This window comes from Lytechinus variegatus, chromosome 2 (genome assembly GCF_018143015.1).
Source record: "Lytechinus variegatus isolate NC3 chromosome 2, Lvar_3.0, whole genome shotgun sequence".
Classification (NCBI taxonomy): Eukaryota; Metazoa; Echinodermata; class Echinoidea; order Temnopleuroida; family Toxopneustidae; genus Lytechinus; species Lytechinus variegatus.
In genome coordinates, this window is record NC_054741.1 from 4755356 (window position 1) to 4771677 (window position 16322).

General features: G+C 35.3%; 1 protein-coding gene across 1 annotated transcript in view; it reads right to left on the minus strand.

Moving 5' to 3' along the window:
- The window catches only part of LOC121407121 (probable phospholipid-transporting ATPase IIB), a 40209-nt gene that overhangs the window by 13101 nt on the left and 10786 nt on the right, over positions 1–16322 (minus strand). Inside the window, exons 3-10 of the mRNA XM_041598050.1 lie at positions 15503–15653; positions 8180–8293; positions 6778–6945; positions 4073–4124; positions 3321–3415; positions 2494–2650; positions 1283–1449; positions 791–861 (exon numbers count right to left, since the gene is read on the minus strand). Of these exons, the coding sequence (XP_041453984.1) occupies positions 791–861; positions 1283–1449; positions 2494–2650; positions 3321–3415; positions 4073–4124; positions 6778–6945; positions 8180–8293; positions 15503–15653 (975 nt within the window). The remainder of the gene's footprint in view (positions 1–790; positions 862–1282; positions 1450–2493; positions 2651–3320; positions 3416–4072; positions 4125–6777; positions 6946–8179; positions 8294–15502; positions 15654–16322) is intronic.

The window sequence follows — 16322 nt, forward strand, 5'->3', positions numbered from 1 at the left end:
TCTGCTAATCTGGACGGCCAAAAGACAAGCATGCACTACTTCAAACCACATCAGCTTCAAAGCAAAATGTCCAACTACAAACTTCTCACACCCCCCTGCCATACATTCTAATGGCCAGAATGAATTACCGGTATGCACCTGAAAATACAATTTGTTGTTATGGGACTACTTAAATTCTTATCAGGTATTAAACTGCAAGTTCTAGAACACAAGTGCACATGTGACACAATATGGGGGGGGGATGGGTGAAGTGATGAATTTACAAGAATTCCACTGTGCTTATGATAATTTATAAATCGTCCAATAGTGCATTAGGGAATGAAAGAAAAAGTATATGTATATTGCTCAACAAATAGATTAACTTTTACTCTACAGATAAAAAGAATAAAATAATTCACTAATTGTGCAATAGTGTGTGAACAGCATTCTTCCATAACACAAAGAACAATATCAAAAGGTAAAACACATTTTTACGCTCTACGCACCAGACTATCCTTTAACACGAATCATTCTTAACCTTGGGCTATCTATCTACTAAGGTAATTGCATTTGCTAATTTTCAGTTCACTAATATCTTCATGCTATCTTTCAGTCAAACATGTTTGCTCTGAACTACATATATATCCATTTCTGAGAGCCCTCCCAGCAGTGGATAGATCTAGCCCACTTTTGCAAAACTACATTAAACAGTAAACCAGGTAAAAGACAGTCCAGTGTTACTGATGAGGATAAGACTTCCTCTATCCCTACTAATAGTATAGGACTGTGAATACATTTTTCTCTACTTTACCTGAGAGGAATAATAGAAGAAAATAAAAGCACATATCTGATGAAGTATCTCAGCCATGGACCTTGGAATCCCTGTGGAAACAGAAAGAAGAAGCAAAGAAATGCCATGAAGTTCATGAATCAATTGCTTAAATGTATCTATGATGATAATATGCATTTGCAAAGCACAGCTTTCTATTGCGATGCAAAAGCCATCAATATACATTATACACACATGTACTTAATGAATCACTGAATTTTTAACAAGATTACCATTCCCCTATGGTGGATAATACATGGTATTTAGAGAGAGCTTGTTTCACCGATTACATTGATCATCCATTGTTTAAATTGAATTACTTAAAATAATCTCAACAAACACTGTATACACTTAAAGATATTGTTCTAAAGTATTTAAAAAGCACTAGATCTATGTAGAAAGCTATAAAAGCAGAATATTATGATTAATTACACTGAAGGAAAAAAAATGAGCAGGAAACGGAAGATGCAATACCTTCAAGATGATCATGGTGACGGCCAGTGCCAAGGTCAGGAGGAAGAGCACTTTTGTCTGGTTGTTGACCTCAAGGTCAGTGATACCATACTTGACCCTAGGACTGGACGTATTCATGACAGCCCTCGTCTCTGTTCCAGTGTAGATGACAACTCCCAGTGCCCTACCTGTAACAAGTATAGGAGACAGAGGATTGAAATACATGTATTTCAAAATGTGCTCGATTCATTCACTTCATGCAAATATGAGAGAAGGGGGCAACAAAGACACATGTACACAGAGAGGACATATCCTACCAAGATTGTCCAAAGGAAGCCTGCATGAATTGGGAAAAGCCCATGCATACTGATAACAGGTTCCATCTAATGTTAATCATGGACAGAAGGAAGAAAACTAGCCCCTACTCAGGAAATCATTATTTTTCCTCAGATGACAAAGACTGCAAATATCACTATTTCAAAATGCAATTAAATTCAATCATAATTACCTCATGACTACTTTTCAACCCCCCCCCCCTTGAAAAATATAATGAAGAAATAAATTTTATTTTGAGAGCGCCTGCCTTTTCATAATAACAAAGAGCAATATTCTAAATGTTTATTTTTCGGTTGAATCCCAAATAGTGCTGAAGACAAGTGTTTAAAAATCTTGATTGAGGATTACTACGTACTCACCCCTCTTTCACCCCTCTCAAAGCAATTACTCATATTTTGGTTTCAGATTTGAAAAGTATCATCATTTCATCAGGGATATAAATTCTTATGCTATAATTTCTCAACTTTGCTTTAGAGTGGTATCTTCAAACTAATCATAATATGATTTCCTTTTTTCATCATTTCCGTCATCATCATCACTACCATCACCATCATTGCCATCATCACCAAAATCACTATCATTGTAATCATCATCACCATCATCATCTGTAATATCACCATCATCATCATTGTCGTCAGCAAAGTCATCACCATAACTGGGCGTTATGGTGTGCGCCTGTAATCCAAGCTGTGTGGGGAAGTTACAAATTGATGCAGAGGTTCAAGGTTCGAGCCCTGGTCACGTCTTTCGGATGGTGACGTTAAAGGTCGGTCCCAGACATAAATAATCATATCTGATTGATACATGTCTGACAAAGTCAAATACACACACACCATCATCATCATCGTAAAGAACCATCATCATTACCATCACCATTATCATACCACTAAACTCACCTGACGCAACAACGGTGTTTGCCCATAATGTATTCTCAATACCCAGAGCATCTTGCGTTGAAACACCTTCTTCTAGCACCGTAAATGTTCCCACAAAACTGTGGATATCTTTCTGAGGCTTCTCTGCGTATACATTGCCATTATAGCTCAGCAGATCCTAAAAAAGGATTAAATATGAAATATCATTGAATGAAATGTCAATTCTATCTAGATTCAAAGAACCCAATTTCTATTAAGCCAAGCAAAAACTCTTTCTTGAGCATGGAATGTGACCATTAGGGATGCCAGTTGGAATTGATCAGAGGGCCTGAAAATCACCTAGAATACAATATTTTGTACACAAAATGCTAAAACTATGGCCTGAAAATATATTTCCAGAGCCTGAATTCAGGCTTTTGCCTGAAAACTGGCATCCCTTGACCATGGAGTATGGAGCATTCACACTTTGGGGTCAATGTTTCATTAGTATGCAACGTCTAGTGTCATGAATGGTCCTGAGCAAGAGGCCGAATGTGCTTTCATCCAGGAACCAGCTGGGCAATTTGGCAAATGCCAGGCTTTTTTGCAGCATAATGAGTCAGGATTGTAATTTCATGATGTAATCCACAAAATAATAGTCTAACTGCATATTCTTCACAAATAATGTCAAACTTGCTCTGATCAGGAACATTTAATAGAAGAGAAATACATTATGTAACTTGAAATTTGAAACTTGGTTTGATAGATTTGATCCACTTGATGCCAGAGCGATGGTGAGTAGAGCATGTGCCATAGCAAAAAAAAAGAAAAATAAAGAGAAAAGACTTGGTTATAGTCACACTTCTTACCTCATCTTTGTTTAACCTTTGACAGCTCGGTACTGCTAGTCTAAGTTTCCAGTCAGTTTCCCCATCCAACTGGTCTGTGCGTATAAAACATGCTCCTGTACAATGCAAATAAATAGTAAATGCATACACATTTCATCGAACCATACGTAATGTAAAGAGACATATTGGTAATTCATTGATACGATTTTATAACAGGAAACCTCACCCTCTTCTTTTTTTTAGCCCCTGCCAAGAATTATTCCATACACATGTATTGGAAAACAGACATGTTCAATTTTGAAGTTATATAAATACAAATAGTTATTTTTTTAGTTTTAAATGAATCATTGTTTACATGTAGTTTTGAAATTTGAAATGTGTAATCACCTACATGGTTTTATTGAGTCTGTGCATACATGGATTGGAAAGGAAGACCTTCTGGTTATACTTATTTAGTTAATCTTTTTCCTTTCCTGGCATCCATGTGACTCTCCTTATCCTATTGTTTGTATATGTTGTTTATATGTTTGATTAGGCCGAATAAATAATAATAATAATAACATGTATATTTAAATATTTAATTGTAATTATTACACATGTGTTCTTAAAATTTTGGTTTTCTGATTCTACGATTTGTAAACAGTCACATTTATCAGTCCTCGGACTGCTTGCGGTTCTGTATGCTCCGATACGTGCAGTTTTATTGCAACGAAATCCAATTATATATTATTTTGTTAGAAAGTATCGGAGGAACATATGTTTAGATATCTTACCATTCCTTTCTGTTGTTCTCAGTAAAACAAGATCTGCAGGAACTCGCTGGTTCTGTCAAGAAATAATTTTCAAAGTACTTTATTGTAACTGCATGTACTGCAGATAGGAAAAAAATTATCTTATATTATGCATATGTATGTATGTACAGTAAATCATTATGTACTAAAACAAGCTGGTGAAATAGTATGGGAAATTGTTCAGTATTCTGTCCATGCAGAGAATCTTTGGTTTAATTAAGGATCCTTCCAGTGCTACAGCAGACCTAAATGCTTGGTTTCTCATCCATTCCTTGCGTGTCAGGAGCAATCATTGTATGATCACTCCTAATATAGCATGTACCCGAGGTGGGAAGAAAGGGCAGAGTGCACCCCTCCCCCCCTCTCTCCGACATGATTTTGATGCCCTTATCATTTGCTTGTCAGAACAGAATCAATGGTTGTTTCTGTAATCTATAAATGTAAGTAACCTCTCACCTCTTATACTTAAAAAAAAAAAAATAAAAATAACTTTTTAGGGGGGTCCATTCATAAATGGCTGTCACCTTTCACTTTAAAGAATAATAAAATTTGCCCCTTGTGACAAAATTTCCAGATGTGCCACTGACCTCCTATTTCCCAGTGTTTGGACAAATGAAGGGGTTTGTGCCTGCACACTTGATATCACGTTGGACTTAATACTGGAATACCACCAGATGGTGTCAGGTATCCCTCATGCTTGATCGATGTACTGTACAATACATGGTTGAATGCACAGCCCTATGAGATATAGTGTATCTCAATCTGCACTGACAGAGATCAGAACTAACCATATTAAGAGATTTTTCTCCTTCCTAGACCCCTGGCAGACTGAAAACTCAAGGGAGTAATTTCACAGTAACTCTACATACTGTAATTGTGTGATTTAACTGTGACATCATACTTGAATCCCAATATCTGGTACTAAACATGAACCCAATGTCATAAATGCTCCTTCTTTCTCTTCCTTTTCTTGTTGATGTTGCTCTTCAGTTTTTTTCTTCCTCCTCCTTCTCCTTCACCTCCTCCTGATCCGTCTACTCTTTTCTCCTCCTCCTTCAACTTCCCCATCCTTCTTCTTCATCCCATTCTCCTTGATCCCATTCTCATCCTTCTACTCCTTGAGCATTTTTATTTTCTTTTTTAAAGTAATTTCTGAATGGCAGGCTCGGGCATCAAAATTTGATATTTAGAGGGCAACTTTGCCACACTTAAAGGGTACAGTGCATTTCAATGTTACAGAACAATTGAGATTTTTAAATGAATTATTACTTACTACTTACTTACTTATCTATTTATTTATTTATGAATTTATTTACTTATTTTTAATTTTTAGAGGGTGTTAGAAAGGGCACAAAATATTCATTGAGAATGAAAGGAGCATTAAAAAAGGCCATTGTATCGGTGGCCATTATATCAGTGGCCTATTTAGATTTTAATTTTAGTCCTGGGCACTTTAAAAACATTATCATCTCCATTCGACGAATCATGATTTGGTGAAGCCTTTGGGTCGAAGTGACATACTAGAGAAAGCAGAGTATAGGCCATTATGTCATACATGTACATACAGTACAGACAGCAAATGCTATAAAACTTGATATTCTACGTTTGTACAATATACATGTTATAATATAAATGCACCTTTTCATTCTTTGGAATTGTTTATTTCCGATTGCATACATGTAGTTTGAAAACTTACAGCATTGCCCAAATTATAACAATAACAATATCCATGCTTTAAACTGATGGCAAAAATTTATAGTTTCATAAACTTTCATGGACAGCATTATGTAATGGAATTTATAAGACAGGACCATAGCTCACTTAACACAGGAATGTAGGCTAAGCAAGACACCATATCTCTACATTAGGCCGGGCAATGGTTACAAGTAGTTCAAATAATATCAAACTTGCTGGTATCTTAGTTTCCAAAATATAGGGGTCTACTTTATGTTGTATATATGTGTACATGAATACACATGTATATTAAGCATTCTATGAAGTTCAAGAAGGGTATGAAATTTTCATAATTTCATGATTAAAACTGTATCTGCCTCTTCCTCCTTAACACCCCCCCCCCATACTGTTCTCATTTGCTTTCTTATGCTGTCTTCCCCTCCTTCTATTATCCTTCTTCTCCGAACCTCCTTATTACTCAGTTCCTCTTTTATTTTTTCTTTCTTGCTCTCTTTCTCTCTATATATAATTCTCTCTCACTATCATTCTGCCCCTCTCTCTGCCCGACACATTCATCATATTTGCATTAAAGATACCAGTTGTGGTAACAATCTTCTGAAAATGAGTTTAAATAGAATCTAATGAAATTACCACCTAAGTGTTTGTTCCTGTGAATAAAAAAATATGTGTCAAATAGCCCCTATAGAAAATGCGTAATTGCTGAGAAATTACCAAAATAAGCACAGGATTCCAGAGGGTTAGACATTTCTTGAAGCAATATTAGTACACAGTTCTACACATGCTTTTCTGTGTTTAGTGACCATTAGAATCATCAATTTTGAGCTACGATTTCATGATTTTACAAATATAAGTTTAAATTGATGTACCAGATCTAGATGTATGATAATATTTTGACAATTACATGAAACTTTGATTTAAAAGACTCTCATGAAATCATTATTTGCTGCAACTACTTTTTTTCACCTTAAATATCAAGGATGAATCATTCTCACCTTTTCTACAACAATAAGATCTGAGACCTGTAACTCTGAGCTTGGTACCTTCACTAATCCCGTTCTAGTCAGTTTGTAATACTGCTGCATGTTCACCTCACGATCTCTTCTGTACCGTCTGAAATCGTCAAGAGCCTCGCGACACATCGTCACAAAGATGACAAAACCCTACGAGGAAAGTCATTATTCCAAATATTTTCAAGCGTCTATTTCATAAAGCTTTTTATTACATTCTTATTTTATTTCACAACTGTTTCTTCAATTTGAAATTACACTGTAGTACCTTAAACAGTGTATGAAGTACACTGCTGACCATTTTTGGAAGGAGTGGTAATTACTCTGAACATAATCCAAACCAAACATACCATGTATTGTAATACATTTACAGTGTAAGATTTGTCAGATTAACATACATGTACACAAACTATGAAAACAGTGAGTGCAAATATATGTATTTATGAAAGGTTTTTATTCATTGTCATTTATGTTTTTTGGGGGAGGGGGTGATACAATGAACATGAATCTTCTCCATGTATCTTCAAATAATTTGGAAAATAGTTTTCTGTGCAGGGGCTTTGAGGAATTTTTTTTGCTCTTTTGCATTGTACATGCACACTGTATGAGGGTTTAAATTTCACACAAGTAGTATTCACTCATATCATTATCTACATGTATGATCACATCAGATTAATAGTGCTACAAATGTAAAATGAAAAACTTGGTATATGATCTGCATGTACATGTATGTAGTTCAAAGCAAATTGGATTATACATGTACAAGTAAATCAAATACTCCAATAGCCACAGAATCTGCCACAAATCACTGTGACCTTACAACTGTCTATTATTCTCTTTGGTTACACATACTAATATCATAAAGCTGTGGTGGCTTTAAAATATTAAATATATATTCCAATAACAGATGCAATTAAATACACATAAAATTTGACAATATTCAAATGTCCAGATATAATGTAAAAATATTATTAAACAATTTTAAAAACCAGAATACATGTATATTAAAAACAAATATAAACATGAAATTTTGTTCTTTCAATATTTCATGAATTACAATTTTGCGATTTTTCAATCAAAATGATATTCAGCAAACATCACCGGCATTCATATTTTAGTACATGTACTAGTTCACTTTTTACAATTTTCTTTTTGATGGAATATACTGAAATGATTATTGAGAACAAAGTGTTGACAGGAAAATCCATCAGCCAATTACCAAATCAGTCAGAAGGGACATCAATTTTTCTTACCGCTGTCATCACACACTATACAAAAAATATACCCAATCTAAACTTGTTGTTGGGTACTTTACATGTACCTATAGAATAGTACAATTTAAATATGACGTCTACATGGAGATAATAAACAATGGTAGAGTACTTACCAATGGAGCCCAATAGGTGTAGAGATATCCTATTCTAAGTGAAGGTATCAACTGAGATAAAGCCATCAGCAAGAAGTAGAGATTGAGAAACAACTTGAACTGGTAGTACAGGGCCTGAAAGATGAGAAAATACAAGGGAAATATTGTCAAATATATGTATCAATATTTTCCTCCAATTCTTCTGTTTTTCCTAAAACAAATCAATTGTAAGGGTGAACTTCTCCTTTAACCTGCATTTTATGAACCAAGAACTGCTAGATTATACAAGTACTTTAGGCCTGCATTTTAATAAAGCCTTATTACAGTGTAACCTAAAATGAACAATACACATGCTTTTGATAAACTTCTTAATATAGAAATCAGACATAAGATAATTTAAACTATTTATAACATATTCCAATAAAATCCAAACTAAAATCAAGAAACCAGAATTCAAATCTTAACAACATGTATGAGATTTGAATTAATTATACTGGAACATTCTCTATCGATTTCAATAGACTAATTAGGGCAGGAGCGGGAAAACCTCTGCAAATAAGCATCTTGTCCCAAATTTATCGGGAGGGCCGGGGATCCTTGTAAGTTTATGTTTTGGTAATTTGCTGTTATTATCCTTGTGAGTGATATTATTGCTATTTAAATTGTTTTCTCACATTCATTTTGTGACACTTTGAGGTGAAACATTCACCGGGAACCTATCAATTTGTTCTTCTTCACAAGAATCACTCACTACTTTACATGTACTTTACTTACCACGGAAAGCAGTTTCTACTAAAATGTACATGTAGGTCACCACAGCAACAATGGGAACAAAGATTCTTTCTGTTATTTAGATAATTGCATTCATTGCATGTTTCATATCAACTGAAACTTTGAGTACTCATTCACAAAATAACAATTCCCATGGTATCAAATAAAAGACACGCTTTCTACTACAGCAACCTCCTCCCCCTATCCCCCCCCCCAACCCTAAAAAAAAAAGTTTCAGTGCCACGTGTACTGTATACAAAAGTTCATTGAAAATTGTGTGCAAAAGGGGTTTCCACATGTTGAAAAGAGGGAGAGGGCATTATTTCATGAAAAATTGAGGGAGTCTCCATCATAAGAGCACACAGGATAGATAGTCTGTGATGAAGATGATGATACAAACTTGACATCAATCAATTTCCTTTGCATACCCCCTGCACCTCAATGACATTTACAGTATCCTGCTTTTTCATTATCATACTGTAGACATGTTTGCATCAGACCACGTTCTCCTGACATGAAGAATGTATTGCTGATTTTGGCAAACCCTGTATGGAAGAATTTCAGACTGGCGCAAACTCTGACTGGTCAGGCTAGAAATTATCCAAACCTGGGCAAATTCTGCTGTTAACAGATCAGGATGTATCAAAATGGCACTTTAATTTCACAACTACATGTACATATTGATCAGATCACAATAATTGGATGTGCGCTACCACATAAGATTGCACCATGTTCACATCAGTGCTTAGTTTTATGCATGTAAACATTACTTTCTTTGTGAAATGCACTCAGGCTGAAAATTCCAAACTTGAGCAAATTCGGTCTGATCAAGCAACAAATTCAAACTATAGACAACTTGGGCTGATCGGAAAAGGTATGTGTAGTATGAAAATTTCAGACTACAGTATAACTTTAAAAATGCTTTTTTTAGTCAATTTTCTTTACCTAGAATTATTTGCAATTTGCAAACCAATACAGTAAAGCCTTTACATATATGTACAGTCTACACAATACATGGATAGATTTTCTCTATCTACAAACATACTGTACACTATATTCAAATTGTGTTCATACTAGGGGGTCATTCCATAAAGGTCGGACGTACATTCGGACACATTTAAGAGCTGTATCTCCTTTGATTTGATAGCAGTGTTTTATTTTTTTTTGTATATCATGACATGTGACCTAGGTTATCATGACACCATGACAGGAATAGGCTGCAATATGAAGAATACAAAGTATGGGCAAAAATGTGAGGGGTCGGACGTACATCAGACGAAAGCAGGTTTTATGCTTTTAGAGTTCATGTCAAAATCTCTGTGATTTTTGTGATGCAGGTACTAAAATTGTAATATGAGCTGTTAGCTAAAGGATGAATCTTAAGAGAAATGAAGCAAAGAAATTGATAGGCATTGCCTTGTTTTAGTTACAGGCTGATCTATTTGGGGTCGGACGTACACTTTGAAAGGGTCGGACGTACATTGTGCAAAATATTTGCACACTGTACATCCGACCCCTTTTGAAGATCAGTTACACAAAACATAGGCATTCTAAACTGGATTTTTTAAATATACATATTGTTTGGTTAGTTGTCTTTCACATAAGACAGAATTAACAAATGAATCTGATGCTGGTGAAGAGTTATGCTTGATTAAAGTTGACATGCATTCAGACAGTGTACGTCCGACCCCCATACTGATTTTTCTCACAGTCAAGCAAGATGCTCCTCATATCTATTACAAATGAGTCAGTGGGTTTAAACTGTTTCCATTTTGATATCTACATTTTTAGATCACATCAATAATGAAACAACTTAACTATTCACACAATGCAGGATATTTTTTACTTCAAGCAAAATGTATCTTTTTTAATGGTTTGCAAAAGACATGACAAAGAATTTCTTCAACATTAAAAAACTTGTCCTGTTACAAACTTTGTTTGAACAAGGTGGGTTATGAACCATGAGTCTTCCCTGATGTTACAATCAACAAAACATGCAATATGACCTTTTGACCCCTAGATGACCTTTGATCTCTCCATCCTCAAGAACACATGTAATTTTTCCCACTGATCGTTTTGTTCCAAGTTTGGGCAAAATCAATGCAGAAATATATCATTTGACATTTTTACACCTAGATGACATTTGACCTCTCCATCCTCTTTAACAAATATGTGGTACTACCCACTGATAATTTGTTCCAAGTTTGAATACATTTGAATACAATACACATAAAAAAATACTGGTATCGAAAGTTAACTTTTGACCCCTAGAAAGCTTGAACAATTGACCTTGAAATAACAAAATGAGCAAAAGTGACCTTTTGACCCCTAAATAACCTTAGAAATTATCATCTTCATCAACCAAATAATTGTATTACCCACTGATTTTCTGTTTCAAGTTTGAACAATATTGATGCAAACAAAAAATGATTTAAACAAAATCTGTCAAAAATGACTGAATGGCCTCTTATTTTTTGACCTTTTGACCCCTACATGTAGATGACATTTGACCTCATCAACACACACATGGTATCAACCAAGGATCATTTGTACTAAGTTTGAACAAGGTTGATGCAGAAATAAAGAAATGAGAACAAGTCAAAATTAAATGAATAACCCTTCACATTTTCATAACTTACACCCCTATAGGCAAAAGTAGAATAGTCTAGACATCCATGTACCATTATAGCAAATGGGCAGATCTATTTCCCATAGAGGGGCAATTGCTGTACCTGAGATTGAGGGAAGGGGCAATTTCTTCTTTTATATGGAACTTCTTTGTTTATTAAATTTCTCATGTATTTGTAGGTTTTTGATTTTGATTTTCTTTTTTAATTTCCTGCAGGCTATTATTCAGTCATAATTAACACTAAATTCATTAAGTTATGTGATAATTTGAGATGAAAGAAGGCAGTTTCCATTTAATATGCACACAAAACACAAATAAATCACCATTTCTTGAAGATGATATCATCATTTGAAAATCTACATATTGTCAAAAATGTGTGGTATTCTTTGTGAAATTGGTCTCAAAACTTGTGCAAGACTTCAATGAAAAAAACAACAAAACTATACAGCCATATCAAGGTGTGTTAAAGGACTATCACACAAAATATTAAAGATGGAGGTGAATTTTGCCCCCAGTATTTGTTGGGTAAAAAAAAATCCAAAAAGGCCATTTTAAACTAGATTGAAATTGAAATTTGTATTCAATTTTTAAAGATTGATAAGAGTAAAAGATGTTATGATATTAAACTTTTGCAAAAAACATCTGAGCAGTGAAAGATAACTTCATAAATAAAAAGTTTCAAAGGGGTCGGACGTACAGGGGGTCGGACGTACAAAAATGTTGTACGTCCGACCCCCACTTAACTTGAAATCCTGGACTAGTGGTGAGCTACCTTCTGGTGTATATATTAAACAAACCAAGCTTGCTTTGCATCTGACTTTGGGAAAATTTATCTGCTTTTGTTTTGCTTGTAAGAAAAAAAGTGTATGTGAAAGGGGGTCGGACGTACATTTGAAAGTGCCTGCTTTTAATATATTTGGTTTAAAAAAATATAAGAAAAATAGAAAAAACCTAACTTATTTTTTAGAAACCTGACATAATAACAACTTGGACAACATTCAACTTTGATCATTTCAAAGCTTTTAAAAGGTTTAAAACTTGTTGCAAACTTGACCTTTTAAAATAAGGAACATTTTAGTTTGTTGCTATGGTGACTTCAATGCCTTACCAGAATGAAACGATACATTGTTTGAAATTATTTCTTTCAGATTTATGCATTTCAGTGTCTTAGCTTTCAAGTGATACCTAATTTGTTCTGTTTGTAGGATTTTGAAATTTTGACCAAAAGGTTTACTATTTTATGGAACTGCCCTAGGGTGGTCTTGACCTTTAAGAAAGTAGCGAGACCATGGACACTTGAAACAGGTAGTGTACTAAAGCACAGGTGCATACATGAATAAAGGTCAACATTTGAGACATTCACGATATTCAAAGATGAGTTGTGCTTGCACAAGAATGAATGTAAACATAATGCATGTGAGTCACAAATTTCTAGCTCTATACATGTACATTGCAGAGGAAAGAGCACAGATGTAATAGATGAAGAGGAGCAAGTCAACATACAACCAAAGCTTACGAATATTAAAGCCAAAGTTTCCTGTAATATCCAAGCTCACACAATTCATGGACAAGGGATTTACATGTATATCAGCAAAAAAAATACAAGTTCAGTACCCTGTACATACAGAATGTATGGAAAAAGTTGAGAAGACACTACTCGGCAGTTAGCATTATGCAACTCTGATGTACATTTTTGTTGCACTGATACATGCACATGCTATAAATATTTACAGCTCTTTTTGCAATTCAAGTTTTTTTTACCTGAAAATATGCATTTTTGTGATATTCTGTATTTCTTCTAAAATTCTGTGTAAATTTTCTGTTACAGATACTGTGGAAATTGAGGATTAACTTCATTGTCATCATCATCATCATCTAGTAGTGTCATTTGGCTATTCATGTGCTTGCCTGTGTGTAAACGAGGGGAGTGTTTCATCAACATTTTCATCCAACAAGTTGACAGATCTGACATATTTTAATGATGTTGATTGGCTGAGAGGTACTGTTACTATGGTAACTGTCGGATAAAATGGGACTTGTCGGATAAAACATTCAACGAGTCCTTTCATGAAACGCCCCCCAGGCCCGATGTAATCTAATGTTGTACATTTGACCACACACTGTTGCAGAGCACTCTTTGTCTTCTCAGGAAAGTGGTCTTCTTTCCTGCTCTTTAGCCTTCCCTCATCTCTCCAACTAATATAATAATAATATAGGGTATTTATATTGAGCACATATCCACCTTGTTAGGTGCTCAAGCCTCAAGGCGCTCCTATATTACCCGGCTAAGCTAGGCGTTCATAGCGCACACAGCTTTTTAAGGAATTATTTCCTACCGATACCCATTTACCTCACCTGGGTTGAGTGCAGCACATTGTGGATCAGTTTCTCAAGCCTCTCAACTTTTCTGGTTTATACTCTCCAGCCATTTCAAGGACGAACATCATTTCAGAAAGAAAATACTCTACCTGCCAACCTTCCTTGTAATACTCGCCTATCAATTTCACTCCTACATTGGATCTACTTTTCTTAATCCTTCTGGGACTCACTTAATAGTGTAGTACCGTAATCCACTTCCATGAACAAAAATAAAAATGAATTACATTGATAATTTTAGTTGTGGGTTTAATTCATTCTGGGTGTACATGTATGTGTGTGTTTGCTATAAAGCAACTATTGAAGACCAGTGAATCTTCAATTGTGTCTCCCATCCAGGTGTACATGTATACCAGTTACTTGATGTCCTACACGTATGTTGATTTATTACAGTACTTATTAAAGGCAGTTGCAGAAAAAGTAGTGTTTACAGGCCTCGAAATAGGATTTTGGGGGGGGCAAGGCCACTTTTTTGAGGGGCACTTTTTCACTGAGGCCAGGCAGCAGAGGGCACCAAGGCCATACAGAGGGGCACCAAGGCCACTTTTTAAGGGGCATGTAATAAATTATTTGTAGGTGTTACAGTTTCGCGGTGTGGGGGGGGGCTTTCCATAGTCGATGTTATACATCAGATTCATTACCAAACCACATTATTTACTTAAGAAAAAATGAACTTTACGCACGACTGGTGATACCTTCTTGAGCTACATGTAATTAAATGTGAATCTGATTAGCACCCAAGAAAGTATCACCGGTCGTTCGTAAGTTGTTCGTAACTGACGAACAGCTTTATGAAACACTCCCATTCAAAGTACTGTACTTACGCATCGTGCGCGCTCGCCAGGACAGTACAGCGCGCGCGACATTTGTGTAGTACACATACGGAGCTCGCGCTCGTCCATTCTTATGCTGCAGCTTACATAGCATATGTAAAGCGCGCTAGCGGCCGGCCGGCCGGCCAGCTGTGTATAGCTAGCTCATCGTTCGGCGCGGCTTCGGACTAGACTGCATACATGCACTGGACGTCGCTGGTAAAGCTAAGGTATTGAATACTTTTTGAGATCGGAGAAAAGTTTTCCTCGCTCAGAAAAAAAGGTGCAGACTTTCAAAAGGGGTACATTATATATCAGAAAAAGGGCACATTTATGAGAAAAAAGGGCACATTTTTAGTGGCCGTAACTTTTAGCAAAAAGAAGAAGGGCATGACGGCCAGTAATGGGGGCATCGACGGCCATGGCCATCGATTATTTCGAGGCCTGTGTTTAGTGTAATTGATTGAAAAGTTTGATTTGATATTCAGCAACAAGGCCCCTGATGACTTACAATTTTTACGTATAAAATTATTATACCAATTACAGTATTGTTCATGAAAACAACTAGCATTTAGACATCAAAATTACATGTATATTAAAACTGTGTTATCAAGATTTTTCTTCAAAACCACTCTTTTTTCACCTATTACATAAAGGTCAAAGGTCTTGGGGAACGGACACATTTTGTAAAGATTGCACTGCACAAATTAGTAAAAATACGAAACAATATCAAATCAAAGTTCAGTTGTGACTTACCAGAGGTATAAATGTGAAGATATTGTATTTCTGATTGCAGATCTTGTTGGGGGGATATTTCTCTTGCTGTGGACCTGGCTTGCCAAGCCATACTGTCCGGGGAAACAGCTCTTTCTCTGGTTTACATCTCAGTTTGAATGATGCACAACAACTACAAAATGATAGACATTGAAAAGTTAGAATTCATGCAGGAGATGTGGATAAAGACTCACTAGGCCTGATAAACGAATAAGGGCAAAGATTTATGACCATGTAATCAAGAATATACTGCTATTTTTTCGCAAACTCCTCAAAAAAAGTTTGGAAATCTGACTTTGATCGAAAAAATTTCTCCTTGATTTTAGTAAATATCAAAGTGCAATTGATATCAATGAATAGAGCATTTAATTTTCTTTAAAGTGATACCATACATGATATGATTATGGATCACATGGATGTGCAGTGCCTTGAAATGTGGGGAGAGGTCAAAATTGAAAAGTTGCAAAATGACACAATATTGAAAGTCACTTTTCTTATTTCTGTGGTGATGAGTGAGTTTCTCAGCAGTTTCTTTTGACTCTGATCGATAATTTCACATCAGTTTTAGTAAATATCAATGTTTAATTAATATCAATGAACAGATCATTTCATTTTCTTTAAAATGATACCCTACATGATGTGATTAAGGTTCACATGGAGGTGCAGTGCCTTGAAATGTGGGGCACAGTCAACATTCAAAAGTTGCAAAAATGACACAATATTGATTTTTTTTTCAGTGGTTTCTCAGCGTTTTTTTAAATTGTTTTCATGCAACTTAACATCAACATTAACATGGAATCAA